Source organism: Rhinolophus hipposideros, assembly GCF_964194185.1.
Source record: "Rhinolophus hipposideros genome assembly, chromosome: 16".
NCBI classification, from domain to species: domain Eukaryota; kingdom Metazoa; phylum Chordata; class Mammalia; order Chiroptera; family Rhinolophidae; genus Rhinolophus; species Rhinolophus hipposideros.
In genome coordinates this window covers 32,266,629-32,288,417 of record NC_138062.1, presented here as the reverse complement: position 1 = coordinate 32,288,417, position 21,789 = coordinate 32,266,629, and the positions used below count along the sequence as shown (strand labels likewise).

The window sequence follows — 21,789 nt, the reverse complement described above, 5'->3', positions numbered from 1 at the left end:
GCATATATAACAGGCATTTCAGAATGATAACTTAAGCTTTATTATGATAAATGTTAACATTATTGTAATGAACAGATAATTTAAGCCTGTAAAGATAAGTTGCTTTTTTCCCATTTAAGTGTTATTTATTGATTCCGCTGCATCAAATAGATATGACCATTAAGAACTATGAAACTTTCAAATGATATGTTTTAATGGAAAAACTAAACATTCTGGCATTTTCTATGTATTTCTAGAATATCTAAATAAACTGAGAAAGAAAAAACCTATCGGGATAGGATGTTATATACTAAATTTTTATAACTATGTGTCTAAATGGGTAAATATATGATGTTAAAGTGGAAAATAACAGGATCATTTACTAAATTTTTCTTTTTTATGGAGGAGGCAAGTATTTTAATGCTAATTTCCTACAACTTTACATTACTTTGTTGGAAAATATAGTCTAGCTCAACAACACTGCTTGATTTTTGTTATTCTCACTTAATGTTACATTTATGTTTTACACTAACCTATTTGGAAGATTTTTAAGATAGCTATATATTCTGGTTTATATGCAATTTCTTTTCAAGTGCAATGGTTTAGTTGAAATTATGAGTAAAATTTGGCAAAACTTTATTTCATGTTAAAGAAAATTGCAAATTATTATATTCTAAAAAGTATTGTTACTTTTCCCTTAAATGTTGCAAATGGAAGAGAATTCTCTATGTATGCACTTGAAAAGAAAACCAAAATTTAAAGTAAAATTACTTAATAAAAATATGATAAATAGAAGTGTTCATGTTAGGAAAATAAGGTACTTAATAATTTATAATAAAATTCATTAATGAATAATTTAACAAATTTATTTAGAATGTAACAGTAGATGGCTGCCAATTAGATTTGTTTTGCTATAAAATTGAAAGTTTAAAAGATGACATTTTACAAATTTGTTATAGCTCTCCTCTTATGAAAATAATTTTTGATGGTAATATAAGAAGTGAAAGTAATTAAGGGCTCAGCTCTTGAAAAATTATTTTGAGTTTGTGAAAGTAGAAGCTTAATGAACAGTATATTGCAAAATATAAAAGTAAAAAATAGAAATTAAAAGTGTATTCTAAAAATGAGAAGATGATCAAAGTTGATGTATTAATGTATAAAATAGGTTTCTGGTAAATTACGAAGTAAGGCAATTCCACCTGAAAACATAAATATATAATTATTGGAAAAGATCTCAACTGTAAGATGTATAAGCAATTGAATTTTGAGGAAACAAGTATGACATTAAAGCTGATGATCCAAATTACATGTAACTACTGTTGTAATCGTGCAAAAAATTGGAAATTGATTTGCCAATAGTCTTTAATAATAATGTATATTTATACTGGCAATTTCTTTAGCTTCGATGGAAATGTTAAGGCTAAATTATTGTTTGCTTTGAATTTTATATATCTTTTAAAAAAGTGAATATACTAAGAATTAAACTATTCTGAAATAGTATCCTTATAATTTAGTAAATTCTGCTGGTGGTGTATTCCAGAAGGAAAACTTAGGTCACTTGCGTAATTTGTATAATTTTTGTGTGCAAACTAGCTGGATGCTAAAATATAAAACAGCCTTTTAAACTACTTCAACCCACGTGTTTTAAAAAATCCATCTCAAAATTGGACAGAACATAATTTCTCAATGAGCATTTACAATGAGACATTGACATATTAGTTGAACCAAGCTGCTGTGTTTAGTAAAGCAGTATCTATTGACTGTATTTTTTCCAGTTTTATTGAGAAATAATTGATATATATCACTGTATAAGTTTAAGCTGTACAGCAAGATGGTTTGACTCACATATATTGTAAAATGATTACGGTAGATTTAGTTAACATCCATCATCTCTTATAGATAAAATACTAAGAAAAAAATGTTTTCCTTATGATGAGAACTCTTAGGATCTACTCTCTTAACCACTTTCCTAAATACCATACAGCAGTATTAACTCGTCATCATGTTGTACATCACATGTCTAGTACTTATTTGTCTTATAACTGGAAGTTTGTACCTTTTAATCACCTTCCTCCATTGATTGCCTTTGTAACCATCTATTCTAGAGAACCTACTATTTTTAAACCTTTAGAGAGCCCCTGACCTCAAAACAGAGACAATCATTTTAAGATTTAACATATTTAGTGAACCGTATTTTTCTCAACTATCTTTCCACACAACTGACTGCAAATAAAGGGTTAATATTAGGCCTGGGCTGTTTCAGGACTGCTGAGAATGACTTCTGATTTCTTCCAGCATCACTTCCTTGAAACCACCAGAGTTAAGCTAAATGTGGAATGTAGAGTTTTCTTCAATTACTGTGAAGGAGGGCACCTGCACTGGGGGAAGCCGGGCAGTGGCCTAAAGGTCTTTGGCCTACGTGACCAGATGGTGTACAAGTTTGGTGGAAAATAAGGGCTGTGGCTTCTGTGTGTCAAGGGGATCACACATGCCTTGACGTTTGTCTGTGGCAGCTGTATGTGCCTGTCTGAGTAGGTGAGGGGCAAAGAAGGTGTGCTCTTGAGTAACTGCCAGGCCTCCCGATGAACGGAGGATGCTGTGTTTGACGGGACGCCTGTCTCACATGCTGCTATAGGACTGAATAAGCGTTACATTAAGTTAAAACTTGCTGTGCCTGAAGGGTCTAGTGGACAATTTGAACCCAAAATTTCAACGGTGGTGACAGAAGCTGACCTGGCTTTCAGATCATTTCAGACTAAATATGACCAAAATTTTTGGGAGGGGATTCTGGTGAGAACATGACATGGACCTACCCTGGGTTTGAGGTAGCAAAACTCTGGGGATACACCTTCCTATCGGAATAAGAATGATGCACACATTCCTTGTTAAATTGGCAGATGGGTCATCTGATGGGTGATCCATAAGATAAAACCAAGGGGAAAGTGGCTCAAGATACAATTAATTTCTTGTCTCCTATTAATTATCTGTGAAGCTGAATCCACTTGGGGAAAGAGAAAAAAGAGTAAGTAAAGCAAGCACTGTGCTGATGATGAAAACAAAAGTCCAGTTGGGGCTTAAAAGGACATTGCACTTAATCTTGATGTCACCTATCAGTAACTCCAGATAAATGTCACTGAAGGCTAGTAACTCTCCTGCAGCTCTATCCAATAGAAGTATAATTTGAGCCACAAATGAAAGCCATGTGTGTAATTTTTAATTTAAATTTTCTATTAGCTATAGCTTAACAAGTTAAAAGAAGCAGACACGATAAATGTTAGTAACATATTTTTCTTTAACTCAATATGTCCTATCATTTAAACTTTTACTGAAAGTAAAAGTTAGAAAGATGTTTTACATTCTTTATTTCCTACTAAATCCTTGAGGTCAGTACACATTTTAACGCACCTTAATTCAGACCCCATATTTCTAGGGCTCAATAGCCACATGTGGCTTGCAGCTACCATACTGAAGAAAGCAATTACGACATAAAGGAGCTGGGTCTTTCTCCATGCTTTCCAGGATCTTTAGGTTAATTGACCTAGGAACTGATTTTTTTTTTTTTTTTTTTTTTTTTTGCATGCCGCAGCATGAAAACCAATGTTCAGTGTGAATACTAACTCCTAACTTGCTGCAATGTTACCTTTCAGGACGTACAGGCAGGCATAAAATCAATCACCCTTTTGGAGTGGGTGAAGCCCAGAGTGGTATGAATCTATGCTGAGAAAAGGGAGCTGCCTGGTTCTCTCACTTCTGTGAAATGAAACAGCCCTTTAGAAGAAGTATCCATGTTAAGGGGAGTAGCAAACCTAAGCTAGCCATCTGATAATGAGGTTCATTTTTATGAACCTTCCCAAACCATATCCTCTGACCTAATCTCTGTGATTAGGACAGTCCCTCAGGCATGGGTTCCCATGTGGCTCTCCTTTGGGGAAGGCAGGAGGGTATATATAATTCATGGGTACATTTGCTTTTGCAGCTGCCATGCTGGGTTTTCCAGATGGAAAAATATATATGTATGGGCTATTCAGAAGAAAGGTCATGGCCAGAGGCGAATTTATTAGCTCTCTTTAGGTGGTTTTTGAGACACAGAAGAAAATTGACAGGATTCCTCTTAAAGATTTCCTGGCACATTATCACCAGCTGGGAGGAAGGAAATCTGTTCCAGTTCCGGCAGCTGCTTCCCTTAAGGACCCCTGTTAAGTCTGCTGCTTTCATCTCAGAAGTTAAATCCAATGATGCCAACGGGGAATGGAAACAAAAAGCACTGATATGGGTTGCTGAATTTACTCTCCCCGTTAAGGCAGCTGAAACAAAGAACATTGACTTGAAAGCCAGGATCTCTTTGCCCAATTCTGAATGGGGTTCCAAGGCCATGCTATGGTTCAAGTTGAATGGCCTGGGGTGTGCACACAGCTTTTTGGGATTACTGGACGCCAGCATACAATGTATGACAGTACTGCTGGGGAATGAGAAGACAATAAAGAGAAGCTGGTGGGGCAGAGAAGGAGGCATGGCATGCTGGGTAGCAGGTATCATGGTCATAGTAAAAACCGCAGAAAGGAAAATAAGGGACTAAGAAATCTCCAGCAGGTGGCATCACCCTTGGCTAAAAATACAATCAGAAAGGATGTGACACATGAGTGAATGATCTTGCCATTTCTGGCTTGAGCCTAAACTGGGGCAGTTGTTCCTTAGCCCTGTTGTAATCAGATGTACTAAAACGAGAGCCCTTAGAATTGCCTAACCTTTCCTCTGTAGGTACACGATTAAATGGTACAAAAGTCCAGGCAGATAAAGGAAACTCTCAGTTCTGATTAAGTGAACAGTGGCAGCAGAGGTGCTAGTCTCTCATTAATTTTCTCTAGAACAGTCCTGTCTGGCCACTGATGAAACTAAATGGGTGCTACAGGGTGACAGCTGACTACTTGGGTTTCCTAAAGAAGTCCTCCAACAACCTCTACCACAAAAGACATAGTGAAAACTCTTCAGGAGTTTCAGAAGGGCAAAGGAGGCCAGTATGCTTTGACAGACTTGGCTAAGGCTTTCCTTTTAATCCCAATCTAAAAACAATCAAATGCAGTGTGTCTGGTTGTGGGGTAGACACCACTATAACCTTAACTGTTATCCCTTAGAGAAACCTAAATTCTCTAGCATATTGCCACAACCTGGAAACAGTTTGATCCAGATCATTGTCAAAAGTAAATTCGTTAATGATAAGTGATAGTTTCCCTCTCTGAGGAGAAAGTCAAGGGAGGGTTTGGGAACTGCAGTGGCCCATGTGACTAGGTCAAAGTGGTTAACCTAGAAAAAATTCCGTGCCCAGTCACATCAATCCAGTTTTTGGAAATAATCTGGGCAAACTACTAAAGACAATTCACAAATAATAAAGGGCAAACTGCTGTCTCTTCTGGATCCCACTATAGGAAAAACATCTTGTAGCACTATTTTGAAATCTGGCAGAGACATTTTGGATTTCTGTTGGCCACATTACGTAAAGTGACTAGAAGACAGTTTGATTTTGAAAGGGGAACAAGGGCAAGCAGTGAGAGATCTGAGGTAGACAATAGCCCAAGCTGCCTCTCCGAGGCTTTGAAATTCATATACTGCAAAGGTGTTGGCTACTGAAACACATGTAGACTGGAGATTCTGGAAAAGGCCAATAGTGGCTCCCTAAGGTAGCTGCTAGGGTTCTTGACTAGAAACTCTCGGATGCTGTGAGCAGGTATAATCTATTTGAATGATGCTGTTGATATTCTCTTGTGCTCTGGTAGAAACAGTCCCCAAGCTGAAGGAATCTGAAGGGCATCAGACTATATTTAGTCCCAAGATATCTACCTACCATATCATAGGCTTTGTCAAGAAGGCATTCCAACTTCAGTTCCCTGAGAAAATTAAAATGATATATTCAAGAACAAGCTAAGGGGAATACCTTGGGCAAAGTACATCATACTCGTGAAAAGGTAGCCTATCTGATAATGGACAAGTGAATGGAATCTCCTGTTGAGGTGCAAGAGTGGTCTGAACCTCATTATTCTCTTTCCACTGAAGCAAAAACAGGCCACCTTGTTCACCTGGAAAGTCCCATATGGAAGGTCAGGACTCAAACCAAACCTGCGTTGGAACAAGTGACTGTAATTGAAGAAAGCAAGTTGACACAACGGACTGACTTGAGAACAGTGTATGTGGCAGTATCAGAATAGTTGATCCTTGCTCACAGAGCAATATTTGGGCATTCAAAGACTCCTGGGCCTGAGCCAGCGGCCTTGCCTTATGGTCAGGCAAATGGGTACTTGTTAAGTGGACAATTAAGAACATCCCAGGGTAGGATGTTCCTTATAGATGTTCCTTATATCCAATTCCTTATAGAAATACCAAGGTGGAATTAAATTAGGTCATGTAATGCCTGCCCACTAAGTTGCTGGCTCAGAAGGGGGCCAGCGTGCCAAAACAGATGTCTGGAGTGGCCATGGAGGAAGCCATGGTGATGTCCAGGACATTCAGTAATGGACAGAAATTTAGCATATTCCTCTGTTGCCTGATGAAGCCATTGATGTAGTAAGAGCTTGTCTTGAATATTAACAAGAGGAAAAAATGCTTGAAAATCGCCTTTGGGGTTGAATCTCCCAATGACAGCACTCACACATAGCTAGCAGATGGGTTACATAGTCTTTGCCCATGGCTCCTGGAAGACTTAATGGGTTTTGGCAGAAATAGACAGATAGTCCATTTTGGGCTTTGTTTACTCTGTAACAAAAGCCACAGCTGAAAATACCATCAATGGCTTGGAACAAGGCATTTTTACATCAGTTTAGGCCCCTGGAATAGATCTCATTGGAAAAAGGAACTCATTTAAACATAGCCAGTGTACAAAATGGCCCAAGAGTACAACATAGAAAGAGCATATCATATCAAATTGGAATGAGCAATTAAACATTTATTGCAAAAGACAGGATGACAAGGAAATGAGAGTTGGCTAACTCCTGGGATGAGTGTACATGAGTGAGTGGTTCTGAGTGAGAGCCTGTAGGAATACCACCGACAGGTTTCTGGTTTCTGGGGGCGACCGTGTGGAGGCTGGGAACCATGCTATGACACAACTCTGTCCTTCCCACTTCGTAAGATTTTCTTTTGTGTTACCTGATACAATGGTTCTGGGACTACGATTACATTTGCATTTTTTAGCTTTAGGGATCATTACTGCTCATGATACTACATCTATTTCTTTAAACTAGGAAGCCATTCCTGCCCTGTGCAAGTGAGGGAACAAAAAGCCCTTGGGCTTGATAGCTACTAGGCCACGCAATTAAATAAAGGTACTTTATCTGCTGTCTCTCTTGCCTTTTATCCTTCTAAAAAGTTAAGTACAGTGGATGCTAAAAAATGTATGTACATTTTAAGAAAGGAAAAACCTATTAAAATTGTAATAATATATACCGATAACAAAAGATGAATACAAGTCACGTTTGACTTCTGCAATTACAAGAGGTGCTCAAAGTGGTTACCACCAGTGTCCAGACACTTCTGATTATGACGAACTACTGCTTGAGCAATGTTGACCAATGTGTCCACTTGTATTTTTTTGGCACCCCCGGTATATAACATATGAGATTAAAGTTTATTTCTGTCTTGGAAGTATGATTGTCTCCTTAAACTTGTAGTCAGAGCTAGGGTGCTATACTGAACAAAACTAGTTCACGTTTGGATATTGGTGTTAATAGAAAAATGACACATTTGAACTATTTAAACATAACCATCTTTCTATAGCATTGGTCCATCATAGAAACTGGCAACAATTTGTAAAATTACTATCATTCTATGTGCATGCACTAATGTTAGTCTAGGTGAGGTCAATGTTTGTTGCACTGTGGTTCACTTAACACCTGTCTTGGGATCACTGGGAGAGATTGCTGAGACCCAATTTTCTAGATCTCAACTACAGAGGTTCCTATTCCTTAGCATTTAAGTTCTCCCTGTAATCTGCACGTCCAACGAGGTCTGTTAGCGATTATAATACATAGCCAAATTGTAGAAACAAAAGTTACCGAGAGGCACAATGCAGCTATTCTAGTCAGCTTGAATTTATCATGATGCAACATTTTTTTGAATTTCTCTAACACTTTTAAATTTACATTTTAAGTGGAAGTTTATGAAAACACACCCTGTAATGACTTCTGGTTAGTATTGATCTATTATTTTTTAATGATTCCTGTTTTTAAGTAAGGTTGTTTCTAAGTAAGGCTATATGTATGATTAAGACTATACAACTTGTATCTTTATCCTTTTTAACATTTACTACAGAACATAGGCATATGTTAGAAAACAGACTTTGGATAATGATGTTATATCATGTGATGTAATGCATTATTGTTTTCAAAAGCATCTGGAATATGGTTTCACTTACAAATTCATCACCAATGGTTTTCCTCTTAATTGTCGAGTTGAAGAAACGAAAACTTTTAATTTCAATAAAAACACATCCCTCATGTTTTGTTCAAATATTTATTTCCTGGCAATGGTAATAGAAAACAAGATGTTGAGGAATACTTATGTCCTCAATAATGGAAATAAATTGGGTATCTGCATTATAAAAAATATGTGTGTGGGATAGAAAATAGTTTTCAAACATTTTATGCAGTCATAAATATATTAGGTGGTCCAAATTTAAAATATGAGTCCAGATTGACATCCAAATTGCAAATGTTTTATTATAGTCAAGGAATTCAATGGCTTCATCATTTATTGCCAGGAGTCTGGATAGTCTTAATTAATTAACCCTGATTCTCAATTTCTAGTTCTAGGAAAGAAGATGATAGCACTATCTAACAGGGATTTTTTTTGTTGTTTTGTTTTTTTGGGGGGTTGAGATAAAATTTATAAAACTGATAAGGTACTCAAATTGCTGCTATTATATTATTAATATATTATGTGTTATAACTATTATGATGGAAATTGTGTAACACAGGATATGAAAAAACTATGAACACTGACTTGAACCATTGTACTGTTATATATTTTAAATCCACAGAAACTAAACTAGCACTAAAATGCGATGTAAAATAGGCCTACCCAGTTGCTTACTCCGCAGGTAGCCTTGTATTTGTGTCTCACTGAAAATTAGCCAACAGTGTAAAACTAAAAACAGCACTTTGACCCTCTCAGCCTCACTTTAATATTATCACAATAGATGGGATTTGCTTTATGACTGTTAGGATTCTGAGCAAATCTAATTTCTGCAATCAAGGAGTCTTTAGTGTTGTCACTATGTTCCATGAAACAGCACAAATATTTCAGGTGGGTCCATAAGATGAGGTACGTGGAGTCATCTCACTTCTTCAGAAACAGGGTCTCAGCTCTATTAGACAAGACTCTAGTTTGTACCGAGGCAGTTAGAGGATGAGAGAGAACAAGGACCTGTGGACCTCAAAAAGGTCATGTGACTTTTGTTTTAATGATTGGCCTATTGAGATCTTTTTGAAAGCCTGCACTTAAAATAATAATTTTAAACGTGGTTGAAGCTTTTCTAGTAGCTCATCATTAATATTAGATTACTATATTAACAAGTGTATTAAATTATTTTGTGATTAAACTAATTTCTCTTCTTTGTAACTCAGTGATAATCTTATCCAGTATTTACATATGTTTCAATGTGCAGTGAATTCTTTATTCCAATTAGCACTGAAATATTTCTTTGAGATAATTAATTTTCTAGAGATATTTTCAGCTTGAGTTTCCAATGACTTGATGGGCAAGAAACCAAGGTGTTTAGATAAACATCTAAAACTTGACACTGTGTGTTAGCCAATATTTCATGTTCATAAAATTAAGGCACTTTACAACTCAAATTTAGGTATTAATTAAAATCAAATAGAATAAACTAAAAATGAGTGAAAGAACATCGCTGATTATAATGGTAAAATTGAAGAAATAGTTCAATTTCCCCACAAGTAAATCCTCCTTAACATACTTCAATGAAGTTAGAAGGGTAGACAATGGAGAATGTAAAAAGTCATTTATTTAGTGTACAATTCTTTCTACAGGAGGATCTCTTTTCACTAAATTTGGAAATGAGAGAAATGTTTCAGTAAGCATCAATACTGTACTGTGAAATATTCTAAGTGCTTTTCATTTTATTTAGTGAATTATACCAAAGACTAACTCATGTAGTATGCATATTATAACTAGTAGTATTAGAGATAGATTGAAAATCTAAGTGTAGATATAGTCATTCAGTTGAATTGCTTAATACATCTTTATCATCAAACATAATATACATATGAGGTAAGAATTTCCTATCCTCTTCTTAGTCATCAAAAATGACCAAAAAAAACCTCTTATTTAGGTTTGGAAGCGGTGAAAGCATGAAGATTATCAGCAAGTAACAAAACATTGAGTGTCTAATAGAGAGTTAGTGATTATATGAATTGCTGTGAGATACAGCAGCATTAAATATGTCATTTTTATCCAAATGTTTCTTCCCTGGTAGGTACCTTCGGGGTGTTTTTCATACAATCAAGTTGTTAACTAAATTACCCCAAAGGACTTCTTGTTTAAATAATTTTCTGTAACTTTTAATTGCCAAATAGGAAATTATATGACAGAAATTATATGACAGATGGAGGAAACGTGAATTGCTATTTATTTCCAGTTACATGATTTCATAGTGTGTGAGTATTGAAAAAACATTACTAATAACATAATGGCTTATTTTTTGTTGGGAAAAATCACCATCACTTAGAAAAGTCTAAAGTAAGATGAAATACATGCATGATTTGAAAATTGTTTTTTTAAAATAAATAATCACCTAAAATAAAATATTTAGTTTAATACATCTACATACATTTAAAATGGAAGGCTTAAAAGAATGCGATTATAGATGAGGTTAAAAATACTTTAGAGTTTCAAGTCAGTTGTCAATATAAAATTCTTTAAAATCTAGTTCCCAGGAGAATTTTGCTTTTATTATAGATGATATATGAATTTGTTAGGAATTAGCCAAGTTTATTCTTGGCATATTGAATTTAGATTCAGAAATGGTTTGAAGATTACTGAATGGTGCAATGTAAGCTTAAAAAATGAATATTTTTGTGGTCGGCCCGGTGGCTCAGATGGTTGGAGCACCGAGCTCCTAAACAACAGCTCTCCCTGTAGCTGGGTTCCCGTGAGCAGCTGTTGGTTGCTGTAATGGGCCAGCAGCCGGCGAGAGCTGCCGTGAGCAGCTGTGAGTGTCCTACACAACTAAACTGAGAAACAAAGGCTTGAACCAGGGTGGGGCAGGGGCAGGCAGAAGAAGGGGGGGAAATGAATGTTTTAGATGAAATACTATGAAAATATAATACATATATTTTAGGGGATTGATGAGAAATCAGTGAAATAATTTTTAAAATATCTATATATCCCTTTCTAGCATATGCTAGATTCTTTCAGTGACAACTCATAATTATGCAGTGATATAAATAATATACTAGACAACATGTAAAAAACTACTGTAAATCTATTTTAATTAACTTTGAGATGGAAGTCACTATAATGCCTATGAAATCAGATTAAGTGGATATATAACTTTATTGAATATTATTTTCCTAAACAGATATTTTAGAGACAATATAGCTCTAAAAAATAGCTGTGTCTAACTTAAACTCTAAATATCTGTTTTCAAGAAATACTTAAATTCTTACAACTCTTGTTTTACTTGAGAGAATGAAATTTCTAATTCCTGTGTATCAGTCATTGAAAACTAATTTTGTTTGAAATTATTTGGAAACTACTTGTCTTTCTTCAAAGAAATTTGTAGGAACTAAGAGAGATATTGAAAGAATATTTTATACTCTAGAATATAACCTAAACTGACCTAGAATGAAAACTTTATTAAACAATTTAGTGTATATGGGTGCCATATTGTTTTCAAGCATGGAGCCTTATCCCTTCAACCAAAATAGTGTACATGTATATTTGTGTTAGTCTTAAGACTATAGAGCTGACAAAATGCGCAGGGCAGAAAAATCAATTATTTTTTATTCTTAGAAGTTACCTTGAGTTATTTTTGAAATAAGACAGCATGTAAATACATAAGTAAATAAAATAATAAGTTTTTGTACAGATAGTCAAAATGCAGTCAATGATATATTTATTTTAAAAAAGAGAACTATTGTACTAAACAAAACAAACTTGGAAATTATTTTTTAAATCTAGAACTAATGGTCCATGCTTATTTCATTTGTGTACACAAATAGTAATTAATATACAATAATAAGTAAAAAGATAGAAGTATTAGAATACTGTGTGAATGTGTTTTCTCTCAGCAAACCATTGTATAATTATGTTGTATTGCAATACAGAAGTTCCATGAAATGTACTGAAGCAATCCCATATCATACATCTCTTTCAACAAGTCACATATGTTCAGAATATTTTGGCATGTCTTTATAACCCTCCAGGACTAACATAATGGTATCATACATGGAAAGAGAAACTTCTAACCAAAATACTTTTATGTCATGCATACACCCACTCATACGCAGCACTGGGGATAAGCGGCTATGACCAGGCACTGTGGATAATGTGCACACGGCAGGCTACGACAGTGTGGGGTGGGGAAATTTGTACACAAGAGCAAACTTTTATTCTTTCACAATAAACAAAAAGTTCACTTGTACCTTCATAGAGGAAAGATGTATAAAAGATTGTCTGGAACGCCAACGCCAATGCTGAACCACATTAAAACTTCCCTAGGAATAATATTTACATCACTGTAAGTTCCCTTGTTGTGCCAAACTTTCTATGGAGCTATTTTACTTTGTCTATTCTTCCAAATTAGAGTTCCAAGAAAAACTCATGTAAACCAGTACTAATGAAAAGAAAGGACATAGAGTTGGCATTTAGACTCATTTTGATTATGTTGATTTAAAGATTTAAATTGATCAGATTGTTTCCAAGCAAAACACATAATTTTTTTAAATGATGAATTCAATCAGCACAGAGAGCTATTATGTTGAGGAAAATAGTCTTTAAAAAGTGAAAGATCAACCCCAAATTTACATGATGATTAGAATATTATAAAAATTAATGCAATGCATATAATTTTTAATGAATGTATTTGCAAATCATATTGCTTCTTTTTTAAAAAATAAGTCATTACTGACTGTTACTGAGGTAAACCTGATTTTTCATCAGAGTTCTTTTTGCATTGTTTTGTAAAGCAATATTTAATTAAATAAATATATTTTATACTGAAATTCCTGTAAGCATTAACTGTTTAGTTACTGGTAATTTAAATATACAGGTTTCCCAAAGAGACTACTATATATGAGTATGCAAATTCAATGCAATTGAAATTTTTTTTTTTAAATTACAGTTAAGATAATCAAATAAAGGTAATTGGATCATGTAAAAAAAATTTTTCAGGGATAAAAAATGAAAGAGAAGTGGCTAACTATGTCGGGAACAAACATGCAATTTTATTAGAAACGAAAAATAGCTGAGTGATTATATATTATAGTAAAAGAAAACAATAAATACTTTTAAATAATACTGGGTCTAGATATCTACTATGAAATTGTGGTTACTTTAATATTCATCTACCATTATGTCTATTCTTAACTGAGGTGTGCAGTAGAATCACTTGGGGAGGGGTTTTTAAATACATTTTTCCCCAGAAATTTTAGTGTAGTAGACTGGACTGTTTGTATATGATTTCCGAGCCTAAATTCTTGGCTTTGTTGTGTTTAAATTCAGTCACTAAATTTGGACATGTGTCCTTGTGATCTCTTCCTAATCAACTATTTCAAAGGCTGCCACTATCGAAACCAAAATTAGTCATTTACTATAAAGAATCTCAACATATCTTAACATTCAGAACAAATTCTAAAGCTACGTAGGCTGGACAAAGCTTTTTATTTTTGCCTTATTTTTAGTTTTCTATTTTCTGGCAAGAGAGGCTGCTTTTAGAATTTGTTTGTATAAACGAATTTCTCATTTATTTTGAAACTAATTTTATCAAAGCGTATGATTATTTCTTCTATGAAGACTACAGTAAGATATACGTGATATTTCTGTTTAATAAATACTTGTTTTTGACCAATCAAGTAACTTGGTTAATAATATGAAGGATAATATTTAAATATCCTTTTATGGAGTAAGGGAAAATAAATGGAGTTGTTAGAAAAAGAGGGTATCCTTAGCTGGCGTGGGATGATAGTGGTTCGAACTTAAATATGCAAGGGCTGTGTTTCCCCACCAGACACTGTCATGGTGCAGAATGTGCTGTCTGCTTTTGTTCTGATGACCACATTCCTCTACTTAGAGTTAAGAAAGTGAATTTACCGTGTCTGAGAAACGGTAAAACTTCTCCAATGCAAAAGCTTCTGTCTGTGGGAAGGTAAAGTGGACCAAGAGGGATTGAGAAACCAGAGAATCAAGGCATATATGATTAAATATAATTGCACGATTGGCTTTAATTGCATATATCATTTCAACACACATATGTATCAATTAACGATTTTCACATATGCAAGGTATCCACTCCCCAAAGTATGCAATGAACTAAAAAAAGCCTGGATTATTTTCCTGCACTAAATCTTAATTACAATAAATATTGTATTTATTGCATTTCAAATAGTGATCAGAAAATAATAAGATTTTATTACTATTTGTGCATTTCTACCTTTTCCTAGAGTGCCAGTCACTACCAAAATTAATCTTGCTGTCATTCTATGAGCTAAAAAAAGGAGCATCAAATATTTGTATCCCGATACTCTTAACAGGTAGTAAAACTTAATAAAGAGTTGTTTTGCTAAAGATTTTTTTTGAAGGAAAGAACAGACTTGAGCATATAAACTAGAGTCTATTACTTTACCCACTGGATATCGTGACTATTGTACGTGCCGTGAGTTGAAAATGTCTGAGCTGTCAGCCCCCACTGGGACACCACATGTGTAATACTTTTCATTTCTAGTTTTTTCAGCACATGATTGATACTCCTCTAGAAAGAGAACAGTAGAGAAGTAAAAAATAAATGTGAAAAAGCAAACCAAAGTGAGAGAGAAATAAGTATTGCCTTATTTCTTATTAGTGATAATAAGGAACAATTGTCTTTACCAGTCATTAAGGAGAGAGAATGACAAGAGCTTCACCACTGTGATACAGAATTTTTTGTGCTGTTATAGTGTTTCAGCCAGTGCCAGGTATCATAAGAGAAAGGGGGAGCAAGCAGGCAATCAGGGAGGCAAAAAGAAGGGGAAGAAAAAGAGAGAAAGGGAGAGTGAGGAAGAATGAGAAAAGTATAAGGAAACCATCCTACAGAGGTGAGGTCAGGGGAAAGAGATTAAAAAAAATCTCCCATCAAAATATGTTTTAATATACAAATATATGCTTTTATTTTCATAAAAATCTGATCAAATGTAAGCTCTAGCATCGTTTTTTTTATCCAATGCATCATCCAGAGTATAATAACACTCATGTCCCCTTCATGCTACACTGAATTGAGAATTTATTGGAGTAGATAATGATTCCAGGGAGTTGTTTAAATATGATTGAATAAGTTATTGCTTTAGAAGATGATTAACACTGAGTAGGCTCAGTAGTGAGAGATCAGGACTTAGTGCTTTAAAATGTTTTATATCTATAAATCACAGTCAATAATTCAGAAAACATAAGGAATCCTTTAAAAAATTAAATCCTTAAAAGCGCACAGTCTGTGAACCAGACTATTAATTTTAGGATTTCAGTATGTTTTGACTTCACTATTCCAGTATAATGGATTCTGGCCGCGGTTTCTCCTGTTGTACACATCTTTAATGTTTAGTGCTTAAGAATCCATTTGCTTTGAAAATATCAGCTGGCACATTCACATTAAAAGAAGTAAAATCATAGATATGCTAGTCAGTAGAAACTCTCCCTTATAGAAAAGGAAAGGGGTTGATTAAAACTATCAGCACGTAAAGAGAGATAACATTGCAAATCTTAATAGAGGGGAACAACCCCATTCTTTACATCCATTTCCAATTAGAGATTACTTCAATTTCCTATGGTCTCCCAATAATGTTCTACACAACATTTCTTCTGGGTTTCATTTGTCAGTTGATAGCAAGGCAAAAATAGTACCTTGTTGTGTTTCCCATGGGGATTCAGAAGAAATGTCTTAAAATATGAAAGAATGCATAAAGAAGATGCCACATAGTTTCACATCAACATAATGCATAGATAATATGTGATGGAAAATTAAAGGGGTTAGTTTGAAAAAAGAAACAACTTTAATAGTTATATTGTATGACTATATCAAGTAACACCATCAGAAACATTCTAACATTGTAAACAAGAAATAACATATTTTTGTCAATTGCAAAACAAAAAATTGTCTTCCAGGAAGTACATTAGAAATATGTTGATAAAGCTCTCATGTCCCCAGATATGCTGTGCGCAGTATAGCTAGATGTTACCATTTTCCCCCGATGCTATTTTTGACAATTTTAGTTTCAGTCGGACAAAACCAAAGGAACATCATATCATTTAGTCCCCAGTCTCCACTTCCTCTCTGTACATCTTATTAAATATAAGAAATTCACTTCCCAGTGAAAACTGGTATCCCAGTGAACCCAGTGCATTTAATCGTTTACCTTATTCTTTCTCTTTCGTCGAAATCGCAGAAGTTCCTTGTGTTGTCTTGATACAAAATTTACAGCTGCATATTCCAAAAGTGCTGAAAACACAAAAAGGAGGCATACTGCCATCCAAATGTCAATAGCTTTGACATATGAAACCTAGTCGAGAAAGAGAAAGCAAGCAAATTGATTTGTGTTGTTCCTTCCATTGAGGACAAAATTGAATGTCTGATTCTAAATTATACCATTTACATACCAGGTTGGGGGAAAAAAAAGCAAATGCTACCAATATATCTTTTTACTTGAGAATTTTTCAGTAATTAATTTTGCAAAGTTTATATATTAGTCATATATTAAAATTTCTGTATTTTTGCCATTTTTAAAAAATGAATCACTAGACCAAAAACATATGATGAAAGAAAAAACAAGATCAAATATCATTCTACCTTCAGGGTAATATAGTATAATACTTGAAAAGTATGAAGTAACATTGAAATACAGATAATGCCATTGACCTTTTAGCTCCATATTTTCTTCATTAAAAAAGGTGTTTTATTTTGAAGTAATTTTAACCTTACAAATGTTACAAGAACAGTAAAAAGAACTCCCACATTCTGCAGTTAACATTTGGTTACATTTATCAATCTATATATCTTTATTTCTGTCTTTATATCTATATCTGTATTTTTCTCCCTGAACTATTTGAATTTAATATGCAGATGTAATGCCCCATTACCCCTAAATATGTATGTGTATTTTCTAAAAGTAAAGGACACTCTCTTACATGGCCCTGGTACGTACAACAAAATCAGGAAATTAACATTAGTAAAATACTACCAGCTAATCCTAAAATCCCATTCTGATTTCACCAATTGTTCCAATAATGCCCCTTCTGGCAGAAAAACATTTTTCTTCCAGTCCAGGATTTAATCTAGAACCATGTGTTGCATTTTGTCACATCTCTTTAGTCTTCAATAGGGAACATTTGCTCAGTCTTTCCTTGCCTTTTGTGACCTTGATATTTTGGATGAGTGCAGACCAGTTGTTTTTTTTAATGTCTCTTACTTTTGGTTTATCTGATATTTCCTCATTTTAGACTCAGGTAATGGGATTTCAATAGGAACAAGAATACCCTCTTCTTCACAGTGTAGTATACCAGGTGGCACTCAGTGTTGATCAGTTGGTTAAGGTTTTGTCTATAAAGTTTCTCCACCCAGAAGTTACTAATTTTCCTTCGTGTGGGGATGATTTGAAACGACATAAATGTCCTTTTACTCTTTAAACTTTCACCCTCTAGACATTGATGATACTTACCTGAATTAATTAATTATTTATTAATTATTTAGTGTTGATTTCCAAATGGGAATTATTCTAGCTCCATCACTTCACCCACATTTATTAGTTAGCATTATATAGTAAAGGAAGTGTCTGTCTTCCACATTTATTTGTTTATTCATGTATTTCTTTATAATAGTATGAACTAGAATAACAATTTTTTTCAATGTTATAATGCATGAACATCACTATTTATTTTGATGTTGACATTATCTAGATTGGGTCAATAGGAGCCCCTAAAAGTGAGCCTAGCCCATATATCCTCTCAGCAAGTCTCCATCATGATTTCAGTACTTCCTTACTTTCTGGCACAAGAAAGTCTAGACTCATCTTGTACTTTTCCTGTTCCAATCTTTGATTGAGCCCTTTCTCCTAGAATCTTTTCTTTAGGGAAGAACAGCTTTTAGAAATCGAGGTCTGGGCACTGTGTTCTCACTGCTTCCTGGGTGTCACTGTTTCTAGACCCTCTTAGTAGACAGTTAGAAATTTACACACACACACACAAACACACACACACACGTATATATCACCTATCTAGCTATCTTTCTATCTATATTTAAAACATGAATTCACACTGGAATTTCAAGTTCTAATTTAACACCACAGAGTTCATTCTAGACTTTACCCTTTCCATATATGTAACTTTCTCTAACAGAAGAAAGTGGGCTCCCATGACCTTCAACATGTATTTCATTATTCTCTCTGTGTGAAACTAATATCTGCATTCAGCCTAAGTCTCAGTGGTCCCAGCTGCTTCATGGGTTCTAGACCCATACCTAAAGGTCCCACTGGCTATTTTGGTCCTGACCATCTCCTTGACTCTTGGACCCTCGTCCTGCCAGCCACACACAGCATCCTTGACCCTGATCACTTCCTTAGCTATGGGGCTTGTGGTCTCCTGTTACCTTAAAGGTAAAGAAGAGAAGAGACAGAAAGGGAAAGGAACAGACAGAACAGACAAGTTTAAAATTATTATTATTATTAAGAGAAGCAACACTAAGAGAAATGAAAAAAAAAGGAAGAGTAAAAGGACGAGATAGGCTTCTATTTTCTAGAAACAGACTGATATTGACTTAAGTCTTTTGGAGACAACAATTCAGTAACATTTAAGAAATTGTTTTAACATTGCTCTCAGTTAATTGGACAGTGATTTGAGGCTGTCACTGAACAAATATTGCTGTATACATCAATTGCTCAAGGATGAAAATCTGCTTTGAGTTTTAGTGTCGTTTCTTATGGTGTATGTGTACGTATGACACAGCTAAAGTATTACACCATGCAAGCAGTGTCAGTAAAATCATTGCCTTTCATGGAGTAAGCATGAGATCATTTTATTGCATACCTCAGACATGCCAATTAGATTTGGAAAAAAATTCTCTCATTTGCCAAGAATTATAAATAAGAATGAGAGGTATTTATGAGAAGTATGGGTTTGGTTTCTTTTTTCAGTTTTTCCTAGGAAATGAGCAGTTACCTAGAAATTTGCTTTTCCACTGATAGAAATAAATGTCCCTTCTCCAAGAAGATGAGGCTCCAGGAGAGCAGAAAGCCAGGCTCGATGTAGGCAAGGATACACTGCCTGCTCCTTTGAACCAGTGTCTAGTTAGCTTAAGGATCAAAACCTTACACTTTGGAAGTTTGACTATTTTGATGCTGTTTGTATCTCTGTATTTCTTGTTCTTTCCTGTCATCCTTAATATTTGGTCAAGTTCTGTCAAATGTCAGCCTGTGAAAATCTTGATCAAATTTAGGTTGTGGTTTAACAGGGGAAGTGGCTAAATATTAGAGGGAGAGTTATGGTGGAGGGAGCAGCAAATACAGTAAGGAAACAATTTCCTGTCTCCTTTCCCAGTTGGCCCTTCAGGTCTCAGGCTAGAATTTGCCCCCGTCTGGTTCAGAATTGCATGACACCTGTGCTTACCTGAATATGTTGCATTGTACTTGCTTATTTCTTGTTTTCTTTCTGTTTAAACTGTGAACTCTTTGAGGGCAGATGGCATCTCTGTTTTGTATACCATGACAAGAGTGTCTGGAATATGTGTACATATTGGCTGAGTGAATGGACAGATAAATGAAGGTGTGAAATATTAAAATGCAGGAGAAGAATGAATGGTAGATAATGATTCACGTGGAGGTGCGCTTTCTGGAGTAATGCTCTGTTACTATCTTGGGTTGGATTAATTTTCTTTTAAAAAGAGGTCATTCATGACACTTCCAAGAAATGTAACTTACATATGAAATATGTAACTTACATATGAAATATGCCAACAAATCAGCTCCCTTCATCGCCTCCTGTATCGTAAGTGTGACTTCTGTTGATCAGAATGATCAGAATGATCTTTACTGAGCAAAGAGAAGTATGCCCTCATTTTATTCCAGTGCTGTGCTAAGTGTCCATCTGTTTGCAAAGAATAAGTTTAAGTCTTGTAAGTTCTGCAGCTATGCCAGAAATTTCTTGCTGCCTTCAAATACATACAGGCCTGGAAGATGTAATACTGCTTTCAAAGGCACTATCTCAAACTACCCCATTCCTGAAAGAATGAGTCATAAAGTCTGTGTGCATTCTTTAACAACTTAAACCTATAATGACGTGAACCAAAGAAAGTAAATCAGAAATTTAATTTCCAAACTAATCCAACAAATGTTTTTGATGACAACAGACATATACTCAAGCATCCTTTGTGTCTCCCCAGGTTCTGCTCATTGTGGACAGTTCCTGATGGTTGAGCTCTAAAAGCCTACCTTCCTCAATCTCTGCTCTTACCTCACTTCACCTATTTCAACTCTTTTTCTCGTCCTCCACCCTCACTGCCCCTCCAAGGACAGCAAACTGAAGACCTGGGTAGTGTGGAACTCTAGGCCTCGTAACTTTAAATAAAGACAGCAGTTCTTACTCCAACACATTCGCAACATACTTACGGCCCACAACACGCTCCCATGTGACTCACAGTTATCACCTTCTTTCCATCCCCCACTGCCTGCTGTCCTTTGGGGCAGGCTCATTCTGATTCTGTTCATCCTCTGGATTACCTTGCCACCTGTCCCATTGTCCACTGTGCTGTTGGAACCCTAATTCTATTTTAAGCAACAATCTCTCCTCGGTATTACTCCTTGAACACAAGTCCACAATCTGTTTTATGGTGTATAAAGCCCTTCACAATTGGCCCCCAGCTCACCTCTCTTACTACATGCATTCATTCACTTTTTTCTCTCATTCAACATTTACTGAACACCATCAGTGTACCCAGTACTGTTCCTAGTGTTGTATTTACAGAGATGAGTGAGATAGACAAGATCCATCTTTAGTGGAACTTCGTTCAAGTTGAGGAAAACAATTAAAATTAAATTAAAAAAAAATAGGGGCAGCAGGTTGGCTCAGTTGGTTACAGCGCAGTACTCATAACACCAACTTGGCTGGTTTGATTCCCACATGGGCCAGGAGCTGTGCCCTCCACAACTAGACTGAAAACAATGACTTGATTTGGAGCTGAGTTGTGTCCTCCACAACTAGACTGAAAAAAAATAAAAATGACTTGATTTGGAGCTGACGGGTCCTGGAAAAATACACTGTTCCCCAATATTCCCCAATAAAAATTTTTTTAAAAAGTATATAAACAAAGCTAATTTAAGAGAAGTGTAATAAGGAAACTGTAATAGGGAATGGGAAGAGAAGGACAGGGCAAAGGGGGCTGTGTTAAATGGGGATGTTCAGTGAAGGCCTCTCTGAGGATGTGATAATTAATTACCATCTTATGCCACTTTCTCACATGGTTATATTGCTCTAACTATATTTTCCTTCGTTTAGTTCTTGGAACCTGAAAGTGATTGACAAGCTCCATCATGCCTCAGCAGCTTTGTACTCCCTGTTATTTCTGTCTGG

General features: G+C 35.2%; 1 protein-coding gene across 2 annotated transcripts in view; it reads right to left on the bottom strand.

Moving 5' to 3' along the window:
- Positions 1-21,789, bottom strand: part of GLRA3 (glycine receptor alpha 3) — a 146,381-nt gene that overhangs the window by 7,852 nt on the left and 116,740 nt on the right. Inside the window, exons 8-9 of one of the 2 annotated variants that reach the window (XM_081075682.1) lie at positions 16,590-16,733; positions 14,299-14,343 (exon numbers count right to left, since the gene is read on the bottom strand). In XM_081075682.1, coding sequence (XP_080931808.1) covers positions 14,299-14,343; positions 16,590-16,733 — 189 coding nt within the window. The remainder of the gene's footprint in view (positions 1-14,298; positions 14,344-16,589; positions 16,734-21,789) is intronic. The other variant, XM_081075683.1, reaches the window with a different exon arrangement.